The sequence below is a fragment of the Patella vulgata genome, chromosome 3 (genome assembly GCF_932274485.2).
Source record: "Patella vulgata chromosome 3, xgPatVulg1.2, whole genome shotgun sequence".
Classification (NCBI taxonomy): domain Eukaryota; kingdom Metazoa; phylum Mollusca; class Gastropoda; family Patellidae; genus Patella; species Patella vulgata.
In genome coordinates, this window is record NC_065881.2 from 73376155 (window position 1) to 73403730 (window position 27576).

Consider the following 27576-nt stretch of genomic DNA (forward strand, 5'->3'; position numbering starts at 1 on the left):
TTCTCAATACAGAATGCGCGCACATCATATAGATAGTCAGTTACAGTCTTCTCCTAATCCATGATACAAAATCAAAAATGATAGATATATCACACACACTTTAATGTTTACTTCTGCTCTGAAACCGCTTGAAGGATTTCATCCAAATATGGAATGTGACACACCCAATTATATAGGATGGAATACATCGCATTATATAGTATGGAATGCAACACACTCAATTATATAGCTAGTATGGAATGCAATACACTCAATTATACAGTATGGACGCGCAACACTCAATTATATAGTGTGGACTGCGCCACACTCCATTATATTGTATGGAAGGCACCATACACCATTATATAGGACACAGCACTCAATTATATAATACACGGAATGCACCATACCCAGCTGGAGATAATCTGTTAAATCACAAACTGCCCCAACGAAAATATCTCAATAGTGCTATGATGATATTAGATCAGTCCTCATACCCAACTTATGAGACACCATCCAATACAAATAAAAAAAAAATCCATTATAATCACAATTAAACATGCATTATGCAAGAGCAAAATCTGCTTATTACAAGTCTTTCTTTAGGTCTGAAATGTTATCTAAATTATCAATTAGACATTAATTAACTTATCCAGATCATAATAAACTCTCGATGTCAAGGCTAGCCTTCGATGTTGGCTGGATTAGATTCCTATATGCCGCGAACGGCCATTGATAATTAAATATAAAAAAAGTGGATAATCGAGACAATGCTGTTTATATTAATGATTTTAGTAATGATGACCGAGACTATGCAAACATTTCACCCGCTTCTTTCTCGGCTCATAGTGAATCAATTTGACTGAAATTTTCAGCAAATTACCTTTACACTATCTAGTTTTTAACTATTATAGTGAGAACTGCCATCTCTTTATCTTATCTCCCATAATGTATCTTTAATTGTGTTATCAAATTCAATGTCCAGCTTCTTCATCGATGAATGTGGATTATCTTATTGTTGTGACTTGTATCAATTACTGATGAATAATCGACCGAAGTGGGGATCGTGGGCCCTATTCTTAAGTTTATCAAGACAATTAAAATTGATCTCAATATGCGTTGTTTATTTTGAACAATCAACTATCAAACAAAGATCTAATGGCTCCTGAGAGGGTTCTTGTTTTGGTATTTGTTCAATGTACAGATTCAATTTGTTCAATGTACAGATTAATCTCAACAAGTCAATTGCGCACAGACTTCGTCACAGCAACTAGTATACCCCCAAGCGATTTATTTCTTAGGGCATGAATTGAAATGAAATGACTTCAATGGGCTTTCAGTAAGGCCCAGAGGGAATAGTCTTTATAGAAGTATGGCGAAACACAACAAATTGTTATATCCTTCATGTAAACATATATCGATGAAGAGAAAAGAATAGACATCTTGATTACAGTTGCTTAGTAAAGTTGGAAAAGAAGACAACCTACTCAGCTGTGCACACGATCTTACAACATGTTGGTTGATGTCTTTAAATTATTGTTGATAATTACCATCTTTAAATCATCGATATGTCTGGCTAGCGAGGGCGAAGTATGTATTCCGGAACAATTAAAATATGATGCTAAACCGGATAAGATCGGACAACCGACTTTAGAAACTTATAGTTACGATAGTAAATTAGTGTGCGCCCTAGAATGTTCAGAAGAACCATTTTGTACCGCGTTTTCCTTCAATGAACAAAGCAGTGTGTGCAAGACATATAATATAGACGTTGAAGATTCGGATTCCCAAACATATGAAATTGGCACAGACCTATATCTGTACAACCAAAGTGAGTATTGAATGAGTTTGAATGATTATCAAGGTCATTTTTAGACTATCTTAAAGTTACTTTAAGATTAGGCCCAACCCTGCTGGCGTCTAAAAAATAACCCAATCATGTTCAAACTTCACTAAAATACTTTATTTGATCAAAAATACATATTTTTACAAAATTATGCAAATTACCCAATTTTTCAACATGAATGAGTTATATTTAGCTACTTTATTAGACACCAGGGTTCGGCCTATTTTTAAGGCGGACGCCCTTTCCTCTTCGAATTCCAACTGTCAAGTTTGTACCTTTGTGTAGTGTCAAGTTGAACCGACTGCTGTATTTAAGACGGGATTGTTTGTTCCCAATATCGAATAACCCAAATCCTTTTTCGGGACGGTATTTGTGTTTCGCGGTTACAAATTGATTACGTTGAAATGTACTGCGGAGCGCAATTACGAGCTTTACGTCATGGTTTTTTTAAGCTTTTGTGCCCCCTTGAGTTTTTGCGCTCCTCGCAAATGGCAAAAAATCATGCTACAAATCGACTCTAGCAATATTACCCAGCCCAATATTACCCGGTGACACTGGGAGGGGCTGACACCCCACCCCTCCCCCGCACACACATATAAATATTGTTTTCGGGGGCCCTATTTCGTTTCGTTTTTTATAGTTCAAAAATAGATAGGTCTATATATATTGCCTTGTAGCCCCTGGAGCACTACAAAATCCAAAATATATACAATTACACCAAATTGTTTTCGGTGTTCATGGTCAAGTAGCATGCGAACCCTATTACTCACCTGCCATCTGATTGCAAATTCGTAATTTACCTTTACTAGAAAGGTAAAAACAAGATATCTGAAACTCAAGTAAATTATCGATACATATTTTGTTTCGAAAACTTATCGGTAACCCATGAAACTCAAATACCCGTATCTCAGTCAATTTTTAAGCTACAGACCACAAATTTTGCACAGTTTCTAGTTTTTGCATGTACAATAACATATATTTTTCCAGATTTTTCCGAGGGGGTCGATTTCCCACCCCAGGCCCACTTGACATAGAATGATCCTTTGGAAGTCTTTCTTTATACCTGAAATGTTATCTAAATTATTAATTAGACATTAATTAACTTATCCAGATCATAATCAACTCTCGATGTCATCGCTAGCCTGCGATGTTTATTGGATTAGGTTCCGATTTGCTGTTTATTCATGAATTGGATAATCGAGGCTATATTTTTTATCGTACCGACTTTAGTAATGATGATCGAAGCCAGTCCGAAAATTCAATCGCTAAAATCTTGGTTCAGAGTGGATCAATTTGACTGAAATTTTCAGCAAATTCCCTTTACATTATCCAGTTTTTAACTATTATAATGAGAACTGTCAGCTCTTTATCTAATCTCCCATAATGTATCTGTAAACATACATTATGCAAGAGCTAAAACTGTCTATTGAAGGTCTTTCTTTAGGCCTGAAATGTTTTTTAAATTATAAATTAGATATTAATTAACTTATCCAGGCCATAATAAACTCTCGATGGCATCCGATTTCTCCGATATTAAATAGATTATAACAGTTCAGCCATATTTTGATTTAAGATGAAAATGGAGGAGCGAGACTTAGCTTCGAACTAACATAATGTATCTTTAATATTTTATTTATTTTGGGCCCGTTTCTGTAGACACTGATTCAGCTTCAACATTTGGTCCATTGTAAATCTGGCTCGCTAACCTGGAGGTCCCGTGTTCGATCCCGGTGTTGGCCGTAAAAGTTTGCCGGGATCTTCTGGCGTGGTTCCACCTTGTCAGTTGATAGGACGAAAAATCGAGGCCATTGGTACACATTGATGAGCACGTACAATATCCATAAGCAGTTAGAATTCTATAGAAAAGTAAGTCCCAGCTCCGCTGTGTGGCGTATAATGCCCGTCTTCATTAGCCCAGCCACGGAGCAGAACAGTGGGACGTTAAACCCCATTTAATTTATTTCCGGCGTGGTTTGCCCTCGTCAGTGGTGCAGGACGGAGGGCCTAACATAGACAGCTGTCTAGACGTTCGTATGGGACGAAAAACCGAGGTCCAGTGTACACATTGGCATGCACGTAAAAGATCACTTGGCTGTTGGAGAGAGAGAGAGAGAAATGGGGTTTAACGTCCACTCGACACAAACTAGGTCATTTCGGGACTAACTTGGCAGTTGAAATTCGATATAACAGTAGGCCTGGGCAAAATTCCTCTCATAGCACACTGTATGGCGTATGTCCGTCTTCATTAATCCAGTCGGAGCAGTAGGACGTTAAATCCCTTTCATTTCATTTCCATTTCATTAATGGTTATTCCAGGGATGTATATGACTACAATATTTCTAATTATTGACATGTCTTGTCGATGGAGTATGCTTACTGGTGCTGATATCAGGTAAAGGTTAGGGTTAGGGGTTGATAAAAAAAAGAATCCATATGGCTGGGTGTCGGTGGGCGAAATGTCCATTACACACCATGTCTTTCATTTGTAGTAAACTAAAAGAATTGACTCTACCTGACTCGGTACTTTATACTTAATTCAGGTAACAAATTAAAGATCTAAACCTTGACATTTTTTGCAAGTAAAATCGCAAGCCTATATTGTACAGTAGTCAGTAGGCCTAAAGAATTGGATGTAAACAGAACATTAGAGTAGCAATAACAGCACTAATTCGAAGACGGAGTATCGGTTGTTGAGATGTACTCTAGCAGAAGTTTACACAGAAATGCAGATGGTGGAACTGTATCGAAATTAAGAGTTTTTTTTATCACAAATCGCGGAGTTATCTACCGTTAACATTCAAATTGATGAAATCTTTTGATAGATTTCTATCCAGAATTCTGTATGGGTGACAACATATTGATTTTTTTTTTATATCGTAGGATGTGGTCACCTACCAAATGTACCCAATGCTTCTCCACCAACGGTCGAAAGTTCCAATAGTTACCCCGCCGGTAAACGAGTCTTCTATTCGTGTATAGAAGGAGCCTACATGATTGGTAATGGTGAATCCATGTGTTTATCAAATGGCACATGGTTTATGTCAAACGTCAGATGTGTATTTGGTAAGTACAACTGAAATGAAATGGGGTTTAACGTCATTTTTTGTGCTCTAGTTGGGCTAACAAAAATGGATATACGGCACGCATTTGCCGGGACAGCATTAGTAATCTAATTGGGCTATCAAAATGACCAGTATTGTGGAATTCCAACTGTAAATGGGTTTTTTAAGTACACATCCATGTGTACCCGGGACCTCGGTTTTCCGTCCCATCCGAACAACTATACAATATTACCACCATAGCACACTGTATGGTGCATGTCTGTCTTTGTTAGCACAGTTGGAGCAGATCAGTAGGATGTTAAACCCCATTTCATTTCCTTTAATTCATTTCGTATATTAATTGTTAGATTACTAGTATGGACTTGTGTTTCTTCCTCTCCAGTTGATAAAGATTTCTCAAAAAAAGAGATAACATCGTTTTCGCGAGGAAACGCACCAAGCTATAAAAAAAAATCTATAAAAAGAAGTCATGTTTGTGTCACGTGACTCAGCAGTCGTTGTAACTTGGCACGAGTGCGAAGCTGCAGGAAAATTCATTGCATTTAAAAGACGATATTGTCTGTAATCGCTGTCCATCAAGCTTGGATATGGAATCCTAAGTATATTCTGGGATTATTACCTGGTCACTTCATTTTTCGCAATTTATTTTCAGAATCTTTTGTGCGTTTCAGTCTCTCATTTTTTCCACATCCGCTTACTGTCATGTTTCTCACCATGTACATTAAGCGCTCACTAATGAAAAAGAGGTCAGACAATCTACGCGCGCAGCCTTTGACGTCAGTCAGGCTGACAATTAGTGACACTCTCTCAATTTTGTCTTGTGCGCGCTCCATGGATGTTTTTTTGTTTTTTAGGGAATCCATTATATTTCGAATAAGATTGATTCGGTGCCTCTGCATTCCATATACACCAAAATTATTGTCATACTTATATTGGAAATAACCACCTTATAAATATTTTTGTGGGAATGTACCATTAAATAAAACAAAAATCATGTCTTCCTTTCCATTGTTTCAGCTAGTTCGAAGTCAAAGAAGGAATTGCCCGTTACGCTCTTGGGTTATTGATCTGTGCATTGTTCGGTGTACTTTTTATCTGGCCTGTGTTCGGTTCCCCGCTCGACTGTGTATAATCGTCATTGTTGCTTCATTTCCCTTCGGCATCAAACACATTTTACTTGTCTTTTCAGTAAAAACCTGCTATGAAGCCGATGAGTTAGCAATAAACATATCACCTCCTATTGCAATCAGGCCAATTGAGAATGGAGCCGTGGTCTATGTGACTTGTGAGCGAAGAGAGAATGATGTTTATACCGTGATAGGTAGGCACGCTATTAAATATTCATGGATAATGTTTTCCCTATGACGTAAATTAACGCAAAAAACGTCCATATTGTTTTTCGTGAAATTGTAGTACATGTATTTGTTTGAAACAACGTCACCACATTCTTGGCTAAAACAAATAGGCTCATTAAGGATGCAATGAATCTATTCAAGCTTACATTATGTTTGTCTTTCGGGAGTCACTAGCACTATATCCAGGAGGTCCGGGATTGAATTCCAGTTTTGACTGAGAAAATTTATCGGATTGTTCCAGAGTGTTTGGGGCTTGACAAGGAACAACGTCTAGTTGTTCTGATGGAATATAAAAAAACCATGGTCTTGTGTACGTTGGTAGGCATGTAAATTAGAGAGGGGGTGGCGGTAACGTCACAAACTAGGTCATTTAGGGACTAACGTATGGTTTAATTGTATGCCATTAATTCGCTTGCGCGTAGGGGTCTTTAAGAGTGGCAGGAAACCCGAGAACCCGGGGGAAATCCGAGAGGTTGGACTGGTGATCCTACTCCTTGTCACGTACAAGCGTCGAATCAAAACCAAGTCACTTGACTCAATGCTACCCCCATACGATTTGGATTATAGCATCTGTCAGTTGGGTAAGAATCGGGATTTCGATCAAATACTAATTAACCTCGTGGGTTTTCTCGGGGTCATCTGCATGGTTTCCTCCCACTGCCAAAGACACTTAAGCGCTAGCGAATTATTGATATAAAATCGCAGATTACCATTATTTTCCCATTGACTTTCCTAAACGATTTAACAACTAAAACTATATAAACAGACCATATATCTATCTTTGAAAGTTTATTTGCAACTTTAGGCGGCAAGACAGCTGGGTTTTTTTGGGTTTTGTTGGGGGGGGGGGGGGCGGGGTTAAAGTATGTAGACCTAGACTATGTTTGTAAGAGATGGGGGGGGGGGGGGTCGGGGGAGACTTTTCTCGTTTTTAGGGATGTTTAAAACGAGAATTTCATATTTTTAAGTCCTGTACATTTCTTATAACTTATATAGCCTAGATCTAGTGAGACTTAGCTTATTTATTCGAGGTCATGAATATGATATGAGGATACGTGATATTCTGTAAAAAAAGTTTTTCTTAGTCTTTCTATTCCGATTTTCTGACATTGCACTGATCTAATGATATATCACACACTCTTGTACAAGATGATTATACAGAGTTTCAAATTACTATGACTTCCGCCTTCCGGACAGTTTGAAGAAGGGATATAGATAATAATAACAGCAGTATATATCATCAAAAAATTTATTTTGTAAGAGTACATATTTGGTGAAAGGTGTTTTTATATTTGATTGATATGGTAAATCGCTCATTTTTGATTTATTACCGTATATCGCAAATTCTAAAATATTAATTATTGTACCACTAAATTCGATTATTGAGGAAAAATTACATAGTTTTGGGGATAAGGCAGTATTCATAAATCAATGTTTAATAAAAAAAAAACTAGCAGAAAGAAGTAAAGTTATGTGATGAATAATATGATATAATTTTTATTAATATAATGATTACAAAAAAAATCAATAAATATTACTAGTATTATTAGAATAAATAGATGTTCATGTATTATGTAAGTAATTGATTGAATATGTACATTTAATTCAAATGTTTTAACATGAATAGTGATGTTCATAATCATAGTATGGCATATTATTATTAATTTAAAGTATTAATAATAATGTATAAATAATATTAATATATATTAACATTAGTGTTACTTTGCTCTTTTTAAAAAGATTTTCACAAGTTGATTTCCTTTATTTTGTTAATGTAGAATGGTAATGAACTGCTCTTTTCATTTTCTTTGTTTTATTTGTTTCGTTTGAATTTGATTTATCTGTTTAGTTTTTGATTGTTTAATTTTTGTTAATGAAGTTTATTCTTTTAAATTTCGTTTTTATTTTTTGAACTCTACTTGGTGTAGGTGTTTATCAGGTAATACCTCGACTGAGTTCAATATAGAGATTAGCCGGTTGATTTGTTGGATATAAACCTTTGAATAATAGCGCCTAACAGGCAGCTGTGTTTAATTATGTTCTCCTGATTTTGATTGTTTCTGTGTGTTTGAAGTATATGTTTGTGATATGCGCTTAGAAACACTTCACGTGTAATGAAGCGCTATATAAATCGAACAATAATAATATTTGTCCCAAAATGACAGTTTGTATTGAGTAGTCGACGTTAAAGCCCACTTGCAAATAAATAGACAAAAATGAAGATACAATTCGAACCTATCAGCATGATCATGAACATTAATAAGCAGCATCCAGTTGTTTTCGTCCAGGCGTTAACTTAAAACATACACCAGTAATCAAATGATCAGCTGCTCAAGATATCCTAAATCATTAGAGAAATCGATCAGATTCTTCGTCTCATATCAGATGATATCTGGTTGATATGTTCAAGGGCCTTAACTCGAACAGTAATTATCAATAATCGTGGACAGTCTGTAGGATTCTTCGTATCATGAACATAAACACAGTATACAAATAATTAGTTAACAGAAAATGTGGACACACGATGGGTGGGCAGTGGGTAGATCGGGCGACGACATTAGAGACTTTTGGCAAGCGTAAATTACTTGCCGTATCACGTACCCGTATTGATTTTGCTTGTGACGTCATCAATGTGTGTGTATTTTTCATACGTGATACGGCACACGGATACGGCAGTACGTATCGACAGCTTTCATACGGAAAAGAGCCGTATAACATCGTCATCTTTTTTTTACCGTTTTTTTTGCTACTTTTAGACGCTGAAATGTTGTGCCATAGCGTGTTTATGAATCTATGTGTATCCTAGAACACAAAGGTGTATATTTGATGTGATTTTAACCATGATAAAGACTGGAATTTAATCATATTTTTCCTGTCTGTCTGTCTGCATGCTGGTTGATCTATGCGCTAAATTTAAGGAGGCGAGACCTTGCAAATATGTAAACAATGTGATTCTATTGTAAAGGGGTATAAACTTTCTGAAATGATACATTATAGTGAAACCAAAAATTGCTGTTGAGACGAAGTCAACTTTTAATAGCTCAACATTCTGTCGAGCGACTTTACTCCCTCCAGTAATTTGTAGACTAGGCACTTAATTGATCAGTACTGATGTTGATCTTGGTAGATAACTGCCACCATACTGTAAAAGTACTAAGGTCAAATCAGCTACCCATACGTACACGGCGCTAAACATCTGCCAAAACTCTAAAACTACATTGACGCAACGTATCACGTGGATACGGATACGTGATACGAATGGGAAAAAGCGCTTGCCAAAAATCTCTAATATGTCACCAGATTTCAACGTAGGCGTATAAAAAAGGAACGAAACTCATCAGGTGTGTATTTTAATCAGATTCCCTAATTGGTAATTCAACATGCCTCAGATTGCCAGAAATGAAGTTAATCTCCTGAAACAATGTGGACCAAGACTCTAAAAACATTTAGAGCACGTCTAGGTCGTGGTTTTCTTTAATTTAATTGAACTTTTCCAGGTCATAACCTTGCTAACAGAACGTATATCAATGGTCCGGAGGATTCTTTCAGTGGTGTTTTACCTATCGAATATACAATACCACTAGATCTAGCCATTGGTGTAGTCGACGTCTCCGCAGAATGTGAGCAGTTTATCAAATTCGAATGTCTCGGAGCTGGCGCCCATTATAACGCCTTTAGGACCCGTACAGGAGAACAGGCAGACTATTTTGCTGGTGGAGTAAAGGGGCGAGGCGATAACAACTGTGCCTGTCACATCAGCGATGCATGTACATCGCAAGGAATATGTAATTGCAACGCCGATACAGGTGAATGGCAAGACGACACCGGATATAACCGATATAAAGAAGATCTACCAATTACAGCGTTCTTAGGTGGCGACACCGGTGAGTCACATTGTTCAACAATTACCGAGTCCAAGTACCTTCATTTAGCTACAATTTATGACAGGTGCCATACACTAGGCACATTTAATGATACTTCTCATTGATTCGGGACGTTTATGTAGGAAACAAATTTATGACTTACGTTTATATTTTAAGATCCTGACGTTTTTGTTCAGCGATAAGTAGTGACGTATATATGCTGCACGGGGCGGATCGTGGGTACTCCCTGTAGGACTTCTGGTTCGGCTTCTCCTTTACATGTATTTTAAAACTGTATTTTTGAGGCTAGGTGAAGGCCATTATCCCAATACACGTACATTTAGCCTGGGCATATGAAATCTTCCAAGAACACCCGATATCACTCGTAAGTTGGCATATCTTATGGTTGTATGTGTTTGTGGGATATGGTATACGGGTTGAAACTGTAATCTAACGTAAAAAATAATGAATGTGATTTTAGCGATGTAGAATCCCTTGCAAACTATAATATTGTGAAAGTTCAATCTCTAATAATAGGTATACCAGTCCAAAAATCCAAGCCGGCGGGTTATCTATCGTTGGTATTCAGATTTTTGTTTATGAGTCAAATTACCGTGGATTAGGCCGTGAGAAATTTGAGATTTTGGTGAGGGAATCAATACTCTTCTGCCTGTTCTCCAATCCATATTCTGTGAATAAATATTGTTTTTATAAAACAATGTAAACCCTGTACTTACTATTTAATAAAAGGATATGTTTAATAAAAGGATATATTTTATTAAAATGGATATTTATATTAACAGGTAGTACTGACGAAGAAGCCTATATAACTATTGGGAGTTTAAAATGTAAAGGATAATCGATCTTTAGGTGACAACAACCACACGTATACTGTTGTATACTTAGAGATATGTCTTTGTATTTATGCATACTCTTTGTTCATGAGATGAAGAAGACAAGAATTAGAACTAACTGCCCTTGCTAACTAAATAATCGTGTGGACCCTCTAGAGGTTAAAGTTATTTCTAGATTGATTTGAAATTAAAACAGTGACTGTGTGAAGAATGCCATTATTATAATATGAGTGTACGTAAACTGATCTACATTAATTTGTGCAAATTTTTATTGAAATTTCTAAAAAAAATAATTGTTCGTCGAAAAAACTTATTCGACTGCTTTCCAAATTAAAGAAAACACCCTAAACAGTTCTTTCTTTTTATATCATTTTGGGGAATTTGTATCCCTGTGTAGCGTCTCTGACAAGCACCAGTATCCGATCCACCTAACCAAGGGGGGTGGATGGCCGAATGGTTAACACACGCGTGCTTTATCATAAGGCCTGTCATTGAGTCAACTTGTGTGGTTTCGAATCCCCGGTTGTACGGTACAAGGAGTATGGTCGACTGTCCAACCTCGTGGGTTTTCTCTGGGTCCTCCGGTTTCCTCCCACTGCTAAAGACCCCTATGCGCAAGCGAATTATTGAAATAAAATTGAACCATGTGTTAGTCCCGAAATGACCTAGTTTGTGTTGAGTGGACGTTAAACCCCATTTCTCTCTCTCTCTCCACCTAACCAAGGCCAAGTGATGTGTTAAATGTATTACCCGTTTGTACACATGGTATCTTATTTTTGACATGGAATTGCGGCGGCTCAGTGAGTAAGACGTTGCGTTGCCAACCCGGAGATCCCGTATTCGATCCCAGTGTTGACCGAGGAAGTACATCGGAATTTATTGGCGTGGATCTCTCGCATCAGTGATGTAAGACGGTGGCGGGCCTGGCGAGGGACAACTTATAGTCGTTCGGAAGGGACGCAAGACCAAGGTCCGGTGTACACATTGTCGTGCACGTAAAAGAACTACATGACATATGCGCGTCTTAATTAGCTAAGTCAGGGCAGAAAAGTAGGATGTTACACCCTATTTTATTTTTTTTATTTTTTTTTGTCTCATTTTGATAGAATACACATACTTATTTCGTCAACCCGACAGCCGCATGGCTTTAAGTGAAAATTCCCGAAAGCTAATTTGGGACCCAGACGAGAATTCGACCTACGGGACATTTCTGGTTTTGACTCTAGTATTCTAATCAAATAACTACCGACAATCTATCTTTTACTACCGATTTATGAACGGACCATCGGTTTTTCGTCCCATTCGAACGACACAAGAATGTTTCCTTGAAAACCTTGCATGCCCAATTTCTGGTATATAACCACCATCAAGCAATATTTTACATGTACTGGCTATTTGTACACTGGAGCTCGCCCTTTGGTCTCATGCAAACACAGGTGTCCTACTCAAATAACCACCAACAGGGGATCTCTATAATAGACATAATTTGTACACGGGGCCACGACTCTTGTCCATCCCAACGACTAGAACATTATCTCTTACCAATCTTATATCCACACCCGTGCGTACTGTAAACTACCCTACAACAGATTCCAAGGCGAAAGTTTTAAAGCCAATCCGCTATGAGTTTCGTCCAAAGCTGTACCTCCACTGCAAACTCATGAATATTCACTAAAAACTGGATAAAATCTCAATTAGCACAAATCTGCACACACACATAGCTACGTACTTTGATAATAGATATCTGCCCTGAATAGCTACCCCGGTTTCCTCCCACTGCTAAAGATCCCTACGCGCAAGCGAATTATTGAAATAAAATTAAACCATATGTTAGTCCCGAAATGACCTAGTTTGTGTCGAGTGGACGTTAAACCCCATTTCTCTCTCTCTCTCTGAATAGCTACCATATTGAAAAATTGGAGTACGATTTTGTTATGCGGTTCTAATCAGTTTTACATCTTGATTATACGCTACCTAAGTGTATATAGCGCATGTATATATGTTTTCATTATTGTATTAGGTAAATAAAAGATAGATTCTTCCCAATGTTAAATAAACCATGACAAATATCTTAATAGCAAAAGTATTCAATCTTTTGTACTTGACAGCTTGATTGATAGAAAATGTATTTTAGTAAAGACCTGTCATCAATTGTGCGAGTAATACAATCGTAGCAGTTCAGTGAATTGAGACGCTATGAGGTAGATGATAGATATGTCAGTTTATTAAAGTAGCACAAATACTTCACATTTTATCATGTTTACATTTACACTAGAAGTGTCTTAAAAACGACAAATGGGGTTTAATGTCCTACCGAACCATCCGGACTAATGAAGACGCTACTAAAATCTGTATAATTGGGATCGGTCCTAATATTCACCTATTTCCTCGATATTCACCTTTTGCCCTAATAATCACCTATTGCCCTAATATTGTTCTAATATACAACTATTGTCCTAATATACGACAACTATTGATCTAATATACAAAACCATTATCCTAATATACAACTACTGTTCTAATATACCATTATACAACAACTACTGTCCTAATATACAACGATTGTCTTAATATACAACCATTGTTCTAATATACAACCATTGTTCTAATATACAACTATTGTTCTAATATACCATTATTGTCCTATTATACAACAGTTATTGATCTAATATACAACCATTGTCCTAATATACAACCATTGTTCTAATATACCATAATTGTCCTATTATACAACAACTATTGATCTAATGTACAACCATTGTCCTAATATACAACTAAAACATTCTTCATTTCCTACGCCGTAGAATAATTAATTAACCCACAAACGATAATCCATCTATATACTGTTGGGTTCCGTCGGAACAATAGCTGCCAGAGACGTTAATCCACACCTTGATTGGGTTATTTGAAGTCACCTTTTTATGGGCAGCAGTATTTTCTCAACGACTTAAATCCGATCTCTACTCTCGGTTGATGAATTCCTTTATCAATGTTAAGGAAACATAGTTATTTAAACGCCATATATGATACAATTTGATTTGTTTATCTCAAAATAAAAATATCTACCGTTAATAGCATGTCTGTACAAAAGCATGGGCCCCTTTAAATAGCGAACTAGGAAGTAAATGAGCTGGGGCTTACACAAAACCCGTTTATTCATGTGATCAGTAGCGATATGAATGTGTGTAAGTTAACTTGGTGTAACTGATGTAATGTGCTTTTGTCGACTGTTTGTGTACCGAATTATTCTTGTTATTAAGTTGTGAACTTTATAACTATCAGGGAAGAATGGCGTCGTCTAGAAATTATTCAGATTTAGAACTTGGGCCTTCCATTATACGTCCAGATATGGAATGGGAACCTATAAGTTACACTATGCCTGATATACTGGAAACGTTTCCTCCGCCAAGGGTCGTGCGCTGTGACCCAAATTTTTTTCAAGTACCTACCGAAAACATCAATTTCGATGTATCACAGCCATTTTTGCTGTACCAACCTCGAAAAATTGTGAAATATGTTGGTGATAATATGAAATACGACTCCAGCAAGAATAAGTATTTACCAGTAGGCAACCCTCTGCTCATTCCGAAAGACTATAAAGGTAGGTAACCCTAATGTTAGACTACTGAATTTATCCTCACACTGCAGAGGTCGGGGTAAACCATTAAGCAAAATAAGCACGTGCTTAGGGTGCCATGGGGTTGGAGGGGGGGGGGGGGGTAGGTACTGCACAAGATTACTGCTTTCTTAAATGACAAATTTAAAATATGCAATTTAGAACTTTTACTTACAAAATGGTTTACTTTGTTACTATTCAATTACTTAACGCTACTCAAAAAAACTTTTAATTAGTTTTTTTGTTTGTTTCTGTCTTTTCTAACGGTTACCTGCTTTATCTCAATTGATAAAATCTCAGACAAGTTCTCACCACCTGTTTGATGATTTGTTTAGGGCTTATTACTGTTTATATTTTGAATTACATAGATAAGGGGGTGCCCAAATATTTGAAGTATTTTAGGGCTTCGATGTGTCATAACTAGGACCTTCTCACACAACACATGTAGGCCTAGTAGATATAATAGGACTTTCCAGCTTATCACTTTACAATATACAAATACTTAAAATATATATTTGCCTGTCTATATTTTACTTCTTGGCTTAATTGTCAGTCGAACAAAGAGTACGCCAGAGCAATGATTTTGTTGAAAAGGGATACAGCCAGTCATTAAATTCAGCCATGCGTAAGATGGGTAATATTTCTTTGTCAAAAATGCATTCACTCATGTTGAAGCGACGATGTTGATAAAATACTGATCTGAAAACTTTTGTTTTTACATTCATAACTTAATTTCGCGAAATCGACGACAATAACTGACATGACATTCAGCCTTTATAAAATAAAACAATAGTTCCGTCGCAAAATAATAAATTTTAGGACCATGTTTCTTTTGAATTGATAGAAGAGCTTATGTTAACATTGTCGATTACAATCGGTCGTTGTGTCGTCATGCTTGCAATATCACATTCATCAATAGAGAAAGGCATGCGTTTACTAGATAAAGATTCTTATACTCGGGGACGGACTAGTATAACATGTATGTAAAGATATTCATATAGGTATTTGTTTTGTTCATATACCCTACTTTATACTTGAGATAAATGATTATGTGTAAGTTAAAGTAATATAATGTAAAGGGTACGAACAGATAGTTGGGATAGAAATGAAATGAAATAAAATCATATGGGATTAATTTCCTACTCGTCTGCATAGGCTGTGCAGGGTACTTAAGGGTTCTTTTACGTGCGCGCCAATGTGTATACGGGACCTCGTTTTTAGTCCCAACCGAACAACCGGGGAACCGGTGACCCGGAGAAAAACCACAAGGCTGGAAGGTGATCTTACTTCTCGTCACTTACAAACTAGGAATCGAAACAACACCACTTGACTCAATGACAGACTGTATGATCTAAAGTGCAATCATTAGATCTTTCGTCCACCGAATGCCTCATCCAAATAGAAATTATAAAGATGATAATATATCGTTTAGGGATAATTTTAGCATTGACATCACTGACGCTATAAGATTCCATATATATTTAGGAAATGAAATGAAATGGGGTTTAACATCCTTCTGTTCTGCTCCTAAACTGGGCTAATGAAGACGGACATACGCCATACAGTGTGCTATGAATAATTTTGCCCGGGCAGCGGCGCTACAGCCTACTCTTATATCGAATTCCATCTGCCAAGGGATCATTTACGTGCACGCCAATATGTACACGGGACCTCGGTTTTTCGTCCCATCCGAACGACTAGACAGCTGTCCTTGTCAGGCCCTCCGCCCTGCATCACTGACAAGGGGGAACCACGCCGGAAAATCTGGATGAACTTTCTCGGCCAATGCAGGGATCGAACACCGACCTCCAGACTAGCGAGCCAGCGTCTTACCCACTTAGCCACGTGGTATTTAGGACTAGAGTATAATGTACCAGATCGCGGGTTCGATCCTGGTGTTGGCTGAGAAGGTTCATCGGGATTTTTCCGGCGTGGTTTCCCCTTGTCAGTGATGCAGGACTGAGGGCCCGGCAAGGACAACTGTCTAGTCGTTCGGATGGGACGAAAAACCAAGGTTCCGTGTATACATTGCCGTGCATGTAAAAGATCCCTTGGCAGTTGGAATTCGATATAAGAGTAGGCCGTAGCACCGCTGTCCGGACAATACTTCCTCCATTGCACACTGTATGGCGTATGCCCGTCTTCAGTAGCCTAGCGGAGCAGAACAGTAGGACATTAAACCCCAATTCATATAATATACGGATAATACCTATAACGAAGATCATAACTAACTTTTATACATACACATATTATATGTTGGCCATGTGAACCATAAATTATGTACGTTTAAATTTACGAGAATTTGTAGCGTTTTCCACTTGGGCTCAGTTATCAATAGTGGAAAGTACATTTTGCTCTATACCAGTGCATGTGCGGGGATGGATGGCTAAATGGTTAGCACATGCGCTCTGTATCATAAGGTCTGTCATTGAGTCAACTGGCGTGGTTTCGATTCCCCGGTTGTACGTGACAAGGAGTAGGGTCGCCTGTACAACCTCATGGGGTTTTCTCCGGGTCCCCCACTGCTAAAGGCCCCTACGCCCAAGCGAATTATTGAAATAAAATTGAACCCAGTGTTAGTCCTGAAATGACCTAATTTGTGTCGAGTGGACGTTAAACCCCATTTCTCTCTCGCGCCAGTGCATGTATTTTCGATAATAAGGTATAATTAACGTATATATGAGTATTCTTTTTAAAGATGCATTATGTAAGATTTATATAAAGAGCAAACACTTCTTGCTATAATAATTCAAACATAGATGGTGCAACATGAATGTTATGACAATTTCATTCAAACTACTTTATTCTGGGCGAAGTTAAATATTTACATCTCGTGGGTGTTCAATTCTATTTAAATCTCGGCCATCCGATTGTCTAGGTGGTTGATTATAGGCTTTTCGTATAAATAAATGTCTAAATAAAACTGTATATGAAATTTGAAGCCAGGGGCAGATTCAGCTCTTACATACATCTTTTAGTAAATATACTACATTAATATTATGTTGTAGTAGGATTCCTCATGAGATAAGTAGATAGTCACGTATACTACACACATTGGAATGCAGTCACTTATATTTCTATATCATATTACTAACTTGGTGAGATTTGGTGTTTGACTACTTTATACCCATAAAGGACTGTACATTATTACCCACCAGTACCTACACAATGTAAACCGGGTCATTATCACCACACGATACAACCAATCTTTGCAAAGAAATTGAAAATGATTTACGTAAAATATACAAACGACAAATACACGTAGAATATGTGGGATGCGTGTTTCAATATATAAAAACAAAATTTATAGTGAGCGAAAGTTAAAATCGTATATTTAAAATTTTATTCTTTTCATCATTTTAATAATATATTACTTAACATCATCTAAACATTATCCAGTCAAAAATCCTTGTCTTCTTTGATCAACACGGCCAAGTTTTTCAAAGTTTTTAAATACTTTATTCGCCTAGTTGAAATGAGCGTTGAAGCCAAGAAAAATGTAATTAAATAATCTAACTTATTCTTTGGGTCAAGAAAATAATATTAAAAATAATCTAAAAGTTCTCTTATCAACTTATTTAGTTTAAATATACAATAAAAATACAAACATTAAAATTGCTATTTTCTTAAATATCTCTCAAATTTTAACTAAAAATGTATGTACATGTATATTTGTTATGTTCAAATGGATAATTATTTTATTTCTTAATTACAGGTTGGTTTGCTCTACTTGGTTCACCACAAGAGTTATCGACAGACGTGAATGTACCCGTGTACATAACAGTCAAATCATTGGTAAAAAACAGGGTCATCCAGTTTTTGATAGGTGGAAATCGGAGCGTACAAAGTTTGCAAATGCAGCAAAATCCTAACCTGCCACCAGACTATAGAACTCTTTATCCAGGTGATGTGCTGCGAATAGGAGGGACATACGTTGCTAAAACTACATTTACAAAGAAAAGATTCTTTAAGAACAAGGTGTTTACACGAGAAGAGAGATTCGTTAAGTGTACTGATGAGAATGATAGGGAGTTGCTAATTCCGATCAGTGCTGAGGGAGAGTTTTATGCAATATCGTCGATCAGCCAGGACATTATAACGCCAATAGATAAATTAGAAAGTATTACACAGTTTCCGATGATTGCAAAGCTGGTCCACGGTAGGATGCCAGCGACCCCTTGTTCTTTTACGGGGACCATTCTCATTTCGTCATATTTTGAAGAACATTCCGTGATTTCGTCAACTGTTTTCAATGTGCGCAATATTATGCTTGAAATTCCGGTAGATACGATTCTTCATTACAATGTTGCAAAGAATCAGCCATGTCTTCTAGAAAACAAGAGTTACAAAGACGCTCTAGCTTTATGTATAGAGAAAAGTAATATTTATATGCGTCAAATAAAAGTGTCATTTTTGGTAACTGACAAATCTGAACCCTCGTCTGCTTCATCTACTCCCCCAGACACTCCAGCACCACCTGTTCCACGTTTAAAGAAAACTCAATCCGAGCACAAACATGAATTCCACCCTCCATTCATACGCAAGATTTCCCAATTGGAGCTCCACCAGAAAGTTCCTATCATCTCAACTCCTTCCATAAGACTTACTTTTGGAAATAACTCCTTGAATTTTTCAACAATGAAGGACGGAAGTGTGAAATTAAACAAAGCGATACTTCGCCAAAGGCTGTTTAGTGAACGAACCGACAAATCAAATCTGGTATATGAAAATGTAGATGATTTTGCTTTTGAATTTCCTAAGGATGGAACATTAGAACAAGGCGACCGAAGTGACGACACAAACGAGAATGTCATCTACGAAAATGTGACATTTCTGAGGAAACAACTGACTACTGATGATTCTACTGGAGAAACACCTCCACCATTACCGCCAACAAGGATCTCACTGATAGCAACAGACGCAAATGAAACTGCACCAAGATCATGCAGATCACATATCCGAGATTACGAAATACCCGTTTTAATCAAGGAATCCAACGACGATCTTCCAAATATCCGAGATTACGAAATACCCGTTTCAATCAACGAATCCAACGACGATCTTCCACTCGGATCAACATGCGCTACATATATTGAAAGTATTAAACGATCTACCATCCCGGATGATTGTGTCTCTAACACAGATTCAGGTTATGCACAGGACACAGAATCAGTGAAAAGCACTCCAGTCACGATTAGTTTAAATCTGATGTCCGTGGATGATGTGTCAAATGTATTAAAAGGTCTAGGATTCAAGGCGAATTCCATTGCAAAGATGAAATCCAATAAAGTGGACGGTAGTTTGCTTGCATCACTTGATCCAGAAAATCTTTCAGATACTTTTCCTGAATTGAATAAATTGGAAGTAAGAAAACTTGCCCTGTATCTTGATGGAAGCTGGTTACCCAAAAAACCATAAAGTGTTGTTTATTTTATTTTGTCAAACTGAAATGAAAACAAATCTTAAAATTTGTTTCTTCATCTTTTTATGGATTTTGTTATGGGTGTCAACGGCCTGGAACAAATATAATGTACGGCATTTGATTACACAGTCTACATTTCCTGATATGTACACTAAAGTTCATTGTTTTATGCATATGTTGATACAAATAATACTTTTTTTTAATATACGTTTTCAATGGCATTTATGGAAAATAAATACAGTTAATTGTTGCCATAGAACTCCTGTGTTTAATTTAATGGAATTGTTAATAACGACCACAACCTAATTTATTTGTTGTTGGATTTCAGTCATTGGGATATGTGTCATACTAATGCTTCCCAAATTCTTATTCAGCTGTTCAAATTGATCAATGTCATGATACGAAGGGATGAGACTGCAACACTTATGTATAATGCTATACCTGAATTTGAACAAACCTATTATAAACTATATGCATATCGAGTTGAATAGATAAACAACAAAAGTTGGTGTGAAAACATGTAATACGGGTGAAATGTTTCTAAAACTGTGCTAGAAAGAGTAAGCATATACACCGACGCACAAAAGAAAACATATCTAGACTTTGAGAGAGATTTAAATAAAAGCTCGATAGTAAAAGAAAATATACATGGAAATTGAACAGGCGTTAAGTGAACAGGCACATTAGTTGTATACATATTACACGTGACATATTTTATACACAATTACATTATCCAGATACTTGACAGATTTAAAGCTTTTCTTGGTATTGTTTTTATCGATGTCAGTATAACTTCCTTTTTAACAAAAGTCGATAAGAAAATCAATAATTATTCCCCTTTGTTATGAAATCTTGTTAGTGCTTTAGTAGGCTTTAGTTAAAATAATATTCTCAGTACTTTAATTAATATTGGTTGGCTATTGGCGGATATCTTTTCAATGAATTTCAATCATAGTTTCCAGAGTTGTTCCCCTTTGTCACGAAATCTTGCTTAGAGGCTTTAATTATGTTGATTAGGCTACAAATGCCCCGATGAGCCCATGTTTCTTTGCCCGCCAACCTATGTATCGATAAATAATGGTACATGATATATCCATTACATTTTCATTTTAAAATATCTATACTTTAGTACAAACGCTGGCTTTCAACGACGTGTTCCAACAAATTTGTATTTGACCCAAATGAAAGAGGGCTAGTTGTTTTAATTACTGTACTCATAATCACTCAACAGTGTTCCGTTGAGAACTCCCTCTCTGGCCATTGCTGGATTGGTTTCTGATACTTGGGATTTGAGGGAGTGTGTCTATTCTTCCCGTTCAATCAAATCTATCCCAAGTACAGCAACATGACAGCCCTTCGTTTAATCTGGGGTCTTCCCTAATACTTTGGACAGTGATTAAAATTGTTCGTCTCCAAACAGTATTGTTTAAATTGTATCCGTGTTGATAGCCTCGTTTGTCACGCACTTAGTTTTTCAGCAATATTATGCCATGCACTGGTTAATTGGGCATAATAAAATCGTGAGTCATAATTTAACGTTATGTAAACACATTTGGTCCAATTTGGAGCTCTGTTTAAAGCGTAATGATATTGTTAGGCAGTTAGCTAATGGTTGTTAATCGGACTATTGACCAGTCATAATTTGGAACAGAAATTTGCTTCCTTTATAGCAGTGTTAGGTGGGATTAGCTCTGATCAAACGAAACACTGCGAGGAGTATGTTATTTTTAGGAGTAGTTAGTATTGGGCTAAACTGATTCCTGTCGCTTCCCCTTTTTAAAAAAAGATATATATGCAACACTACCAGAGTTATTGTATACAGTAGAGTTGATTAAAGATACATAATTTAAGATTTAGATAAAGAGCGGACCATTCTTGCTAAAAACTCAAAAATAAAATGAAAATATTGAAAATTTCATTCAAATTACTTCATTCTGAACCAAGTTATCACTGTAATTTTGACAAGATGTGTGCATTGTGGTAACCAGGGCACTGGTATATTCGAAACATAGCCTCGTTTTTACATTTTTAAACAAATTTTTAAATGGCGAACCGTTAAAATCTCGAGTATTCGGTGCCATCGACAGTTGATTATGGTCTTGTTTTGTTTATAAATGTCTAATTAATCGTTTATATAACATTTCAGGACTAAAGAAAGACCTGCAATAGGCAGATTTAGCTCTTGCATAATATATGTTTAATTCTTAAAATGTTGTGTGCGTCAAAGCGGGAGAAAGTTTATCTCTAAGACGGAACAATATAACTAGCAGTACAAGCTCAAATCGGTTAGTTTTCCATAAAATGAAATGAAATGGGGTTTAACGTCCTACTGTTCTGCTCAGACTGGGCTAATGAAGACGGGCATACGCCATACAGTGTGCTATGAGGGAAATTTTGCCCGAGCAGCGGCACTACGGCCTACTCTTATATCGAATTCAAACTGCCAAGGGATCTTTTACGTGCACGCCAATGTGTACACGGGACCTCGGTTTTTCGTCCCATCCGAACTACTAGACAGCTGTCCTTGTCAGGCCCTTTATCCTGCATCACTGACAAGGGGGAAACCACGCCGAAAAATCTGAATGAACTTTCTCGGCCAATGCAAGGATCGAACACCCGACCTCCAGGCTAGCGAGTCAGCGTCTTATCCACTTAGCCACGTGATCCCCCAGTTTTTCATAAACAAAATCAGATTATATAAACAAAGGATAAACGTTTACTATGATATATATATAGTTTAGTTACTTTGATTTTAATATATCACAAGGCAGTCTTTCGACCAGCTCATGTACTTTATAATAATTGATCATAATTAATCCAGTAATGAATTTCATCCAAAATAAACACCGTTTAGACTGACAGAAAAAATGACTTCTCAAGTACACCTAATTAATTCGTTGATTAATTCATTGGTTAGAGTAGTTAGGTTTGTTGAATTGAATACAGTAAAATATGTCAATTACTCATCAAATGTTATCGAGGATAACGTAATGGATTTTGTATTTATATAAACTGCTCAACGCCAAAGAGAAAAAAAAAACGTACATGTAACAAACAACTGAATCAATTCTGCGCGCACATGATCCACTCCTGTTGTTATTAGCGGAATATTGTTTCAGAAAGAGTAATCCAATACAATTTTTAATTTAGGGGCCAAAACTGACCGGGGATATCGGAGTCACCACCAATGTCTGAATGAGATAAGTCATTCGATGCCGAAGTAAACCCTGGATTATCATCAGATCGCCACGAGAAGCCATTGTGATCTCCAATTTTAATCAATAAATGTCCGAGGTACTTTTATGCAAATATCACCGGCCCTAAACGCGGTTTTACTTAACACCGTCCTTCTGCTAATGCATTACCCCATAAGATAAATGGGACAAAAGTATCGGAGCCACCAATGTCTGAATAAGATAGGTCATTCGATGCCGAAGTAAACTCTGGAATATCATCAGATCGCCACGAGAAGCCCTTGTGATCTCCAATTTTAATCAATAAATGTCCGAGGTACTGTTATGCAAATATCACCGGCCCAAAACGCGGTTTTACTTAAAACCATCATTCGGCTAATGCATTACCCCATAAGATAAATGGTACAAAAGTATCGGAGCCACCAATGTCTGAATAATAAATGTCCGAGGTACTTTTATGCAAATATCACCGGCCCCAAACGCGGTTTTACTTAACACCGTCCTTCTGCTAAATGCATTACCCCATAAGGTAAATGGGACAAAAGTAATATGTAGATGTACATGTATGTAGATTTGGTCGCAAGATTGTAATCTTTTTCGTGTTTTTCTATGCAATCTTTTTCGTGTTTTTCTATGCACCCATTTTCTATAAAACCGAATTCTCGCTATATATATTATTCTACATGAAGAAAAACAGATTATATATCGAAACATGCTCGAAATTATACAGTGACTCAAACTTAAATCTAACAAATCCAATTCCCCATCAAAAGAAAGGGAAATAATTGACACGGTAGAGACATACTGTGTAAATGTCATGGCATCTAGAAGGGCGAATGAAGGGGCAGGCCACCACAGGCGCCGAGCAGTATGTTCCCATATACGGAAGCCCCGGAAATGAGATTTGGGGCCTTTTAGGAACAAAAGTCAAGCTACGCTATCGACTGCCATCATTATCAGTAGATCGAACACACTTTTTATTATCAACGTACAAAGCTACCTTTCGGTCGAACGTTCGCCTTTTACTATCTTTAATTTTGTAGTCATGACTCTTTTGAGGTAATGGCTATTTTGAAAGCACATGGCTAAGATGGCATTCGTCATTTAAAAAGTTAGATTCTTTTAGAACACCGCATTGTGTAATACGTAACGTCGGGGTGGTGCAATTTGAATTGTGTCTTAGATGTTACGAGAACGGGATACAATGGGATTCAGTACTGTGCCCCCAACCCCCTTTACTTCGGAAAATACTACATACGCCACTCCAAATGACGTCAAACTTATTTTTTAAATTAATGTATTTGAAACTAACAAGCCGTAATTTGCTTTAAACTTGTAAAACTTTATCTTGGATTCTAAAATTTTTATTATTTACTTGGTGTCAATATTGGAATCAATATTTACATCCCTTTCTTTATTAATTCAAAACTCATCGTTCATTAATGTTCCAGGATTCCGTACCGAGCAGTCGTTAATGATTTCGCTCTCTTGCAACACAATATCCACGAATGCATCCGATAAGTATAGTTTTATTCATCATTACATGTACTGTTTATTCCAAGTTTTGGACAAGCGTTCCAGATATGCAAAACAGAACGTTACCACAGGAGACAGGGCGGTTCAGAAGTTCTAACATCGAATGCGCCTCAAGATGTAATGAAAGACCAAACTGTTTGTCCTTATTTTACAAGTATGACGAATCGGAATGTTATCTGTACGATACAGTCTATGACGTAAACTCATCTTTTACTACAGCATATGGAGAATATTACGTCGTTTTGAATTCAGGTAATGTTAGCTATTCATTTTTCGGGGGTTTTTTTATACCCTAGCTTTTGAAATTAAGTAGAATTAAGTTGCCTGCGTTCTGTAAACATATATTACGTGTCTGGAAAAGTTTGTGAACAAGATATAAATTAGATTATGGCATGATCCATATCATGTTTGGGCCAACCTACAAGTTTCCCTTTTTTATGGCTATCATTGTTTTTCGAGACATAGTTGTATAATATGCGTATATAATCTATACAACAATAACTCAATACGACCAACGTCATGTCAGGTCGATTTATTTCTGTTCCTTCTTTCTTGTACATAAATAAAAAATAATTCGTTTTGAGGAAAGCCAGTAACATTACAGACACGGTACTCTACAGCGCAGTAGACGCTACCAGCTGGCCCCCTGATCCATTTACTTGAGATTTGATATTTGATACTTGTCCGCAGGTTTGTCATGTCGGTTTTGTTTTGTATGTAGTGCGGTTCTCCTGTATTTACTACTTTTCGTATTTGACGTTCCCACATACAATAATTATTTGTTTAATTTGGCTATTTGTTAAATTTGGCGATTTATGTAATGTTTATATGTTATCCAAGTCTCGCACAAATATTATATTACATTTATTCGTGGGGTGGTTTCATTTTTCAGAAATGGCGACATGGCATATGCACACAGTTGGACAGAGTATATCATTTATTTCTCTATTCACTCTAATGTTAATTCTCGTCTCTTTCACCGGGGTTGAGCGCTTTCTACCACAGATGGGGAAACATGGGGCAATCTCTTTCTCAAACGTATGTATGAGGTTCACCATAGAAATCTTGAGATACACAAACTGGAAGTAGCATACTCGAAAACATGCAGGTGTCTACCCTACATTTCAATGTAACCTACCTCTTAAAGGACAATATTGGTGCCAGTCATTATCACATATGTGTTAGAGCTGGTAAAACACATTCCAAATATACTTTTAACACAGAGATCATTGCTACGATAGCTGAGTAATACAGGTTTCCCGTATCGGAAGTGACGAACACCAAAGGAAAACACGAGTCACCGCTCTATATAACTGACTGAAGCGACGAGTGATAACATATACGCGGCCGAATTTCTGCTCACTAATAATTCCTTCGAAGACCAAAAGTTGTTGTGTGAGACTGCGAGAGGATGTCTGACAATTCATAAAAATAATTGAATGCCACTAGATAAGAGAACACGTAATAAAACAGAAAAAGTCCGTGCATTACCATGTTTTTATAAGGTATAGAATGAATATAAACAAGGAAATGTACGGACTATTTCTATTTTTCTCGTGTTCTCTTATCTAATGACATACAATTACTTTATTGAATTGTCAGATATCCTCTTACAGTCCCATATAACAACTTTTGGTCTTGGAATGAATTATTAGTGAGTAGAAATTCGGCGTGTATATGTTATCACTCGTCGCTTCAGTCAGTTATATAGAGCAGCGACTCGTGTTTTCCTTTAGCGTTCGTCACTTCCGATACGGGAAACCTGTATTACTCAGCTATCGTAGCAATGATCTCTGTGTTAAAAATATATTTGGAATGTGTTTAACCAGCTCTAACACATATGTGATAATGACTGGCACCAATATTGTCCTTTAACTCTCTTATCCTCTCACCTTAAAAACCACGAAAATCCACCAAATTCTGCCAGGAAATGTATATTCAAGCCCTTTTCTTCAATTCTAGACCAAAAGGTCAAAAATAATCGCTATACAAGACGAGCGGAAAGGGAAAGCCATAGAAAGCTTATTAATAACGTTTTCACTTTATGGTGTCCTGTGTCCAGTTACATTTTTAAAGTCTATAATGACATGCGGCGCGGGTCCTCTTTCCAAAATGGGGGGTTGGATGGCCGAATGGTAAGCACGTGCGCGCTGTATCATAAAGTCTGTCATTGGGTCAACTGGCGTGGTTTCGAATCCCCGGTTGTACGTGACAAGGAGTAGGGTCGCCTGTCCAACCTCGTGGGTTTTCTCCGGGTCCTCCGGTTTCCTCCCACTGCTAAAGACCCCTATGCGCAAGCGAATTATTGAAATAAAATTAAACCATTTATTAGTCCCGAAATGACCTAGTTTGTGTCGAGTGGACGTTAAACCCCATCTCTCTCTCTTTCCAAAATACATTTAATGATACGAACAGAAATATAAAACATGACGATGAAATCTCAATATTTATAACTGTAATTTCACTTATTATTTGTTATATAATATATCAAAACTATCACAAGAGTAAACCCGGACATTATCATAAATTCAACAGCCTTCGAATAACTGTGATTTGAATTAGCTGCCATTTCATTTATTACAGGCTTAACTTTTTAATATGAACATGATCTGCAATTTGGTTTTTCACAAATGTTACATAAAAGATGCTTACAGATAAAGATATCTTTTTAAAAAATATGGAACTGCGGCTATGTTTCATTTTGATTATGGCTTACGAAATTGCATGGCAATTTTTAGAATTAAAAAAAAATTGATGCGTGATAGAAACGCATAATCCAGTGACTGGAGCTGCCGTGGCTCAGTGGGTAAGGCAATGGCTTACTAACCTGGGAGGTCTCGGCGTTCGAT

At 36.9% G+C, this 27576-nt stretch overlaps 1 protein-coding gene and 1 long non-coding RNA gene across 2 annotated transcripts; both read left to right on the top strand.

The window, feature by feature from the left end:
* Nucleotides 1-1557: 1557 nt before the first annotated feature.
* On the top strand, nt 1558-11184 carry LOC126816394 (uncharacterized). Its single transcript, XR_007678330.2, has 5 exons — nt 1558-1810; nt 4706-4888; nt 6077-6208; nt 9740-10126; nt 10909-11184. It is a non-coding gene; the product is annotated as an uncharacterized LOC126816394 (long non-coding RNA).
* A 2953-nt stretch (nt 11185-14137) lies between these two features.
* LOC126816389 (uncharacterized) lies at nt 14138-20739 on the top strand. The gene is made up of 2 exons (XM_050542863.2): nt 14138-14560; nt 18291-20739. Exons 1-2 carry the CDS (start codon nt 14248-14250, stop codon nt 19991-19993), a joined length of 2016 nt encoding a protein of 671 aa, XP_050398820.2. The 5' UTR covers nt 14138-14247; the 3' UTR covers nt 19994-20739.
* Nucleotides 20740-27576: the final 6837 nt, after the last annotated feature.

Excerpts from the sequence above, each read along its gene's own strand:
- LOC126816389 (XM_050542863.2), top strand. The coding sequence starts at position 14,248 with ATGGCGTCGTCTAGAAATTATTCAGATTTAGAACTTGGGCCTTCCATT. Across the intron at positions 14,561-18,290 it reads CATTCCGAAAGACTATAAAG|GTTGGTTTGCTCTACTTGGT; the intron begins GTAGGTAACCCT and ends TCTTAATTACAG.